The sequence below is a fragment of the Cenococcum geophilum genome (genome assembly GCF_001692895.1).
Source record: "Cenococcum geophilum 1.58 unplaced genomic scaffold K441scaffold_14, whole genome shotgun sequence".
Taxonomy (NCBI): Eukaryota; Fungi; Ascomycota; class Dothideomycetes; order Gloniales; family Gloniaceae; genus Cenococcum; species Cenococcum geophilum.
Genome location: NW_027137572.1, coordinates 1,195,927 through 1,203,828, shown reverse-complemented (window position 1 = coordinate 1,203,828; position 7,902 = coordinate 1,195,927). Strand labels below are relative to the sequence as shown.

Sequence of the window (7,902 nt, the reverse complement as noted above, 5' to 3'; positions counted from 1 at the left end):
TATCCGCACGTTACTATAATATCCTAATTCAGCTTATAGAGTCAATCTTATTCTTTATCTAACTCTATAGTTCCTTTAAGTCCTTTTAACTCTGGCTCTTATGGCTAATAGCTTACGCCATACTTAGCGTCCTTATAAATTCGGCATACGTTGTTATAATAAAACGCAAAACTTCTAATTAAATACTCTTTTGTTCCTTACAGTACACTATCATCCCTCTATACATATGTATTACATACTATTAGTCTTATACCCTTTACTATATAGTAACTTTACCCACTTCTACAGTCTCTGACGTAATAACCCTATTTTCCGTAATTTATATAAGCTCCTTCTTTAAACCATTTCTCTTGCTATAGAGTCCGCCTAGGTGTCTTCTATTATTAAAATCCCTAATTTAGCTTTTACTCCTTAGACCTTTAATCACTTAATCCTTATCCTCTAGGTTTCCATAGTTTACTCCATCTCTTATAGGCTTCTTTAGTACTACTTAGGTCTATTAGCTCTGCGCCATACCATAGTTTCTAACTTAGCTTTTATTATTACGTACTCTGCGCCTTATACAACTATAGAACTCTATCCTAGCCCTTCTTAGCCTATTCCCTTTAGAAGATCCTATTATTAATCTTAATCGCTTAATCTATTAATTCCCTTAGGGTGCCCGCATCTTCTATTAGAATAATTACGTCCTAGACTTTAGCCTTAAGTCCTTATTTATACTGTGCCATAAGCGCCTTATTATTCTACTTAACTTATATTGTAAGTGTTTAAAACTGTGTCATATACTTAATTACTAAAGTTCACTACGTTAGGTCCTAAAGCTTTCTCTTTACTATAGTTATTGCTTCCAGGTCCCTAAATATTTATATTAATTATTCCGCGAATCCTACCTAGCTAGAAAACACAAATCATACCTCTTAATTAGTAGTAGTTATTCCATTAGTCTATATTTTTATTAAATAGGGTTTAAACCATTTAAGTGCCCATCTTATTAGGAATAGTCCTGCGTAGGCTATCTAGTCCATTATCGTGGCTAACTTAGCCCCTTCCTACATAACTTTAAAATACATCTACATTAGAAATCCTTTAAGCTTTAATCTCTCTCCTAAGAATCGTTCAATTAATAGTAACTTAACCTTTACTACTCTAATTCCGTTAAGTCTGTTTTTAAGTACCGTATTATTTTCCGTTAATTAATCTACTATTTCTTATAATTGTCCTACTATCACAGATTATTACAAGTCGGTGTCCGCTATACTAATGTCACCCCCTAACCTTAAAGTAGTTGCCGCCGTCAATGGCGTTATAGTGGCTGCTTTTAATAGCATGTTATTTAACTTTATATTTAATACTATAACCAGGTAGTAATTATATAACAAAACCTTGTAGTAAGAACTACAATAGGTTCTATTAATGGGCTAGGTGTATAGGAAATGCAAAGATAGTAGTCAACAACGTAATAATAACTAGTAGAGTAGTTGCCTAACAGATTAACTCCAATTATATTCTAAGAATCACTATAAGGAAGGAACTATCTAGGTAGGGACTAAGGGTCCTTAAATACACAACCGTACTCCTATGAAATCCTTCTTATACGTGATATACGTTTTATATATAAGGTACGTAAGTTCCTCTCGTTCCTCTCGTTCAACACGTAGCATATCATGTGACCTCGGTTACCATTCCTCGTCACATGGTTCTACCGGCTCCATCCTAGACCGTGCCTGAATCAACCAACTAGCTTCTTCCGACTCTTCTCCAAGTAGTCGTAACATCGTACTTAAAGCGTCCGTAACACGTATACCTCGTATATGGCTCAAATGAGTCAAAGATCAAGTCATAGACCCTACTGTCAGGGCTCTACTTTTGTGTATATATTTCACCTAATTTCCATAGATTTACAATTAAGTTGCTCGTTCAATACCTACACACTACAAAGCTTACAGTTATGAGCCCGGATCGCACTGCCTGCTGAGCAATTACCTGAATCGCACTACCTGCTGCACCATCTGTCAATCAATCTACTACCTCGTTCAAGAAGTCACTACTTCTTCCACCTTTGCAAGTGTTTTGAGCTTCTTCCGGGTACCGCTCTTGTACTCGTAATTACCTTCAAATATCAACTAAACGGACGATCGACGCTGACGGACGATTGAACCCAACTGACGGACGAACTGACGAATCAAATCGAAGCTTCGGAACGTCAAAATAAGGTTTTCGCCAAGCCACCAATTGGACCCTGCCTGACCCCATAAATTCTAAAAATGACGACCACGAACGAATCAAAAGTCAACCTTATCCTCAACCAGCCTTCTGATTGGACACAGTGGTTCTTTATTATACAAGACACTGCCAAAACTAACAAGGTATGGGAGTACATCGACCCATCTAAGAAGAAAGACGATCTTCTAAAGCTGAAACCACCGAATCGACCTACACCAAAGGACATACTACCTACGGCTACATCAATAGCCCAACTGGACCAACACCAGCTCACCGCCTACAACCAGCTCTATTCCGAATACAAAGACGATCTCCGCATACACGAGAAGCGAGAACAGGCTATAAACGGTATTAGCAACTACATCGTTCGCTCTACATCGGTAGCCTACCTTCCACTTATTGACGGCCTCGACACGGTACACGAACGGCTTTAAGCACTTAAGACTGCACTAGCCCCTACCACATCAGGTTGAAAGCACGACGTCCTTAATTAATACACGGCTCTGAAAGCCTATAATACAACACAGAGCATTAACAAATGGTTAAACAACTGGCGAAATGTCTACAAGCTTGCTGAGCAATTGAAGATACCAGATGTGCAAGGATTTAGGCCACATTATGATTTCATTCGAGTAATTAAGCCTCTCTCTTCTAGTTTCGCAGGAGCACTAGAAGTAGATCTTATTCGCAAAGAACGGAAGGACGAAGACGCCCCATCTATTATTGATCTGATTGAGGAATTTAAGGAGCACTACCGCATACAATAAGCGTCTCCTACCACTACTGCCAACCACTCTGCATTTGCAACACTTTAAAATAATTCCCCTGTCTCACCAATAAAGACATGCCTCTGTGGTGAAGAACACCTATTTCGGGAATGCTAATATCTAATTGAGAGCCTAAGACCCCATGGGTGGGTACCCGATGAGAAAATACAACAACAAATTGATGAAAAGCTCATGAGATATAAGAGACTTACTGTTGCTGTTAAGAAAGCACAAAAGGAGGCTTCCCAGAGGATGCCTACTGCTGCTGACGATAAGAATATTGAGATCTGATTTCCTCTTTAAATACAGTCTCCTAAGAGGCTGGAGAGGATACCTCTTTAAATACAGTCTCCTGAGAGACTGGGGAGGACATATCTTTGAACATAGTCTCCTGAGAGGCTAGAGAGGACATCTCTTTGAATATAGCTCTATATCCAGAGATATAAAGCTAGGGAGATATAACGAAGCCATCAAGCGCTGAACCCTCTTTTTACTCTTTTCTTTTGTATAATTTCTGCCTTCATTTGTTTTCTATAGCTTTGACTACACCGTTAAATCTGGGGGGGGGGGGTGTGTAACCGACTACCTAGACTGTGCTGAGACACAAGGTTGCAGCCTGGAAGGCTGCATCAACACTACTTTTGTATACCTCGTATACCTCGTATATAGCTCAAATGAGTCAAAGATTAAGTCATAGACCCTACTGTCAGGGCTCTACTTTTGTGTATATATTTCACCTAATTTCCATAGATTTACAATTAAGTTGCTCGTTCAATACCCACACACTGCAAAGCTCACACATTCTCTAGTTCTTACTAACTTACTATAGCTTCGATCTTCTTTAAGTCTATACTAATATAACCTAGTTTAATAATAAATCTAATAAAATTGGTTTTCCTTATAAAGAACTCGTATTTCTTAATTGCTACTAGTATTTGTTCTTTTTATAGTCTCTTTAAGACCTATTTAACGTATTCTCCATATTCTTCCTTAGTTATTAAGTAGATAATAATATTGTTAAGGTATACTATAATAAACTCATTAAGGTATTCTCTTAATATACTATTAATACGTTTCTAAAATGTTACTAGTATATTTATAAGTCCAAATTATATAACTAATAGTTTATATAGTCCTTCCTTTAACCTAAAGGCTGCCTTTTATTTATCGCCTTTTTTAATTTTAATTTAATAGTACGCCTATCTTATATCTATCTTTATAAAGATTTACACATTACCTACCCTATCTTAGATTTTACTAATTAAGGGTAAAAGATATTTATTCTTCTAAGTAATGCTATTTAACTGTCTATAGTTAATATATAGCCTAAGTTTTCTGTTCTTCTTTAGTACGAATAGTACTAGATATCCCGCTAATAACTATAACAGTCTAATATATCCCTTTTATAAGTTCTTTTAGACAAACTCCTTAAGTGCTCTTAACTTCTCTTAAATAAGCTTATAGGTTAAAAAGAACCTTAAACTTATTCCTAGTTCTAACTCTATTTTATAGTTCTATACTATATAATCTACTAACTTTTTACTTTTTAGGCTCTATAGTTTCTTGCCATACTTATAGTATCTCTTTAGTATATAGGATAATCCTTTCTTGGTTTCCTTATATATTACTCTAACTTAGTACTATACTAACTTAGTTTACTATTACGTTCTATAGCGTTATATATATCTAATATTAACCTAACCTATAATCTAATTAATCTTTAGATTGTATTCCTGTAACTAAGGCATTCCTAATACCGCTTTATCCCGTCCTAATAGTAGGATATTAAAAGATATCTTAATTTATCTCCCTTTAATAGTTATCTAAATAGGTCCTATTTTAAGGTTAATAATCCCTCCTCTATAGGTTATTAGATCTCCTAAAATTATAACTAATAGGTAAGGTTGTTCCTTCTATCTATAAGGTAATTTTATTCTCTTAACTACTGCTAGTAAGATATAGTTCCGCGTTACTCTACTATCTATTAGTGCTTTAAACTATTAATCTTACTAATTAACTTATAAATTTAGGTATTGTCTTTAAATTCCTTTAAGGGTTTAAGGCTTTATTACTAGCTCCCTTTAGTTTTATAGGCCTCTACTTTTCCTAACTATTAACTACTTAATTTTATTATACTTAGCTTACTTTTTAGCTAATACCTAGTTCGCTTTTTATCCTCTATATACTATAGATATATATTTTTTAGGCACTTCTACTACTATTATTTGTCTAAGTATTCTTCCGTAAAGAATCTTTTTAGTTAAAATATTAAGTCTCCTAACTCCTAAACTTTTACTAGATGCCAGCTATATATATACTTAGTATTTTTATACTATTACTTATCTAGCGCCTAATATATCCTTATAGGGTACTTCCAATTCTTTTCTTTTAGGTTTATATATATATTATATATATTATCTATATATATTATCTATATATACAATCTATAATAGCGTATAATATACTAGGTGCTTTAGGTTAACTCTTAACTTATCTTTATTCTTAAGTTTAAACCTCTATTATATTAATTTAAACGTTATAACTTTATTTATAGGTACTAAGATATACCTTTTACTTCTTTAGTCCTCTAATTATTTCTTTAGATTCTTTAATGTTATAATTAAGGCTCCCTTAATATAATTTATTATCTTTTGCGTAATTAGGTGGTCCTAAATAACTTATTTATCTAACTATATATAGAAATCTTCCCACTTATTATTATGTCGTTGCCTATACTACTTTTAGTATAGCTGCTAAAGTGTATACGGCTTATCTATAAGGAAGTATATTCTTATTACTGCGTTATAACAGCCCTTTATATGCCGTTCTTTAAACCTAGTTAGAATCCCTAAATCCTCTTCTTATTCTAGTTTAATAAGCCACTTAGCTCTTAGCGTGCCTATCTTAGGCCTATTAGTAATTCTTTATACGGGTGCTCTATCCCTAGTATAATCTAGCGTACTAGATCTCTAGTCTAGCTTTTGTTTTTGCTATATAAGGATTCTCTATTTAAATTCCTCTATATTTTCTTTTACTTCTTACCTTATAAGTAGATTCTTAAAGTCTTCCTACTTCTTAATCTTAGTGTTAATTTTCTTAATAGTTCTTATTTATATATTAAAATCTTAGTTTTATAGAACTCTTAATCCTAAACCTACTTCTTTTTTAAGCTTAGTTCTAGCCTTAGTTTAACTAGGCTTTTACGGTATTCTTATCTCGTCTTAAAAATCTTAAATTTTACTTATCTTACTTTAAAAATCTTATACCTTTAGGAAACTTTATCTTAAGCTTATTCGTATATTACTAAACTAAGCCGTTATTCTACTCTATTGGTTTTTATCTATTATAGGTCCTTAAGCGTATCTTACCTCTTCTTAAGAATCTTAAGCCTATAGCCTTTATTAGGTGGTAAGCTAGCACTAGCAGTTATCTACTTACTTAATCCTTTTTCTTAGATATTTCTTCTTTCGTTTTATAAAGCAATGGATACCATATATAATAGTGTTATAATTTCTATTACTAATCCTTACTCTATAGCGGTTGCGGTCTTTACTTTTAATATAACATTTTTAAGGTTTATATACTCCTAGTAAGCTACCTTTATTACCTTATTATTACTAAATACTTCGCCTATATTAAATTTATTATCCTTAATACCTAATCTATAAAATGGTTTATTAGTTTCTTTAAACTTTAATAATTTTAGCTCCTATAGCTAGTAGCTTACGCTATACTTAGCGTCCTTATAAATTTAGTATGCATTATTATAGCAAAACGTAAAACTTTTAATTAAATATTTTTTTGTTCCTTATAGTATATTATTATCCCTCTATATATATATATATCGTCTACTAGTCTTATTCCTCTTATTATATAATAACTTTACCTACTTTTATAATCTTTAATAAAATAACCTTATTTTCTGTAATTTATATAAGCTCCTTTTTTAAACCATTTTTCTTACTATAGAGTCCGCCTAAATGTCTTCTACTACTAAAATCCCTAATTTAGCCTCTACTCCTTAGACCTTTAATTAATTAATCCTTATCCTTTAGGTTTCTATAGTTTCTTATTTTATTTTCTATTTTCTTTAGTAATGCTTAGGTCTATTAGGTCTACGCTATATTATAATTTCTAGTTTTAACTTTATTATTATATACCCTACGTCTTATATAACTATAGAACTCTATCCTAACCCTTTTTAGTCTACTCTCTTTAGTAGATCCTGTTATTAATCTTAATTACTTAATTAATTAATTCCCTAAGAGTATCTGCATCTTTTATTAGGATAATTATATCCTAAACTTTTACTTTAAGTTCTTATTTATACTATGCTATAAGCGCCTTATTATTTTATTTAACTTATATAGCTAATATCTAAAATTATATCGTATACTTAATTATTAAGGTCTATTATGTTAAGTTTTAAAGCTTTTATTCTGCTATAGTAGTTACTTTTAAGTCTCTAAATATTTATGTTAGGCGTTTCTCGAACCTATTCTAACTAGCAAATATATATTATACTTCTTAGTTAGTAGTTACTATACCGCTTTCCTATACCTCTATAAGGTAAGGTTTAAATCACTTAAGTGCCCTTCCTAATAGGAATAGTCCTATATAGGCTATTTAATCTATAGGTATTGCTAGCTTTACTCCTTCTTACGTAACCTTAAAATACATTTACGTAAAAAATCCCTTAAGTTTTAACTTCTTACCTAAAAATCGCTTAATAGATAGTAGCTTAATTTTCGCTACTTTAATCCCGTTAATTCTTTCCTTAAGTATCCTATTATTATCTGTTAATTAATCGACTATTACTTATAGTTATCCAACCGTAACTAGCTAAGAGTTAGTATTTATTATACTAGTATTATTACCTAATCCTAATATAGTTGCTGCTATTAACGGCGTC

The 7,902-nt window shown here is 32.3% G+C and overlaps 1 protein-coding gene across 1 annotated transcript; it reads left to right on the top strand.

The window, feature by feature from the left end:
* Positions 1 to 2,194: 2,194 nt before the first annotated feature.
* K441DRAFT_715012 (uncharacterized protein) lies at positions 2,195 to 2,981 on the top strand. Its single transcript, XM_067653965.1, has one exon. It carries the CDS (start codon positions 2,265 to 2,267, stop codon positions 2,655 to 2,657), a length of 393 nt encoding a protein of 130 aa, XP_067505679.1. The 5' UTR covers positions 2,195 to 2,264; the 3' UTR covers positions 2,658 to 2,981.
* Positions 2,982 to 7,902: the final 4,921 nt, after the last annotated feature.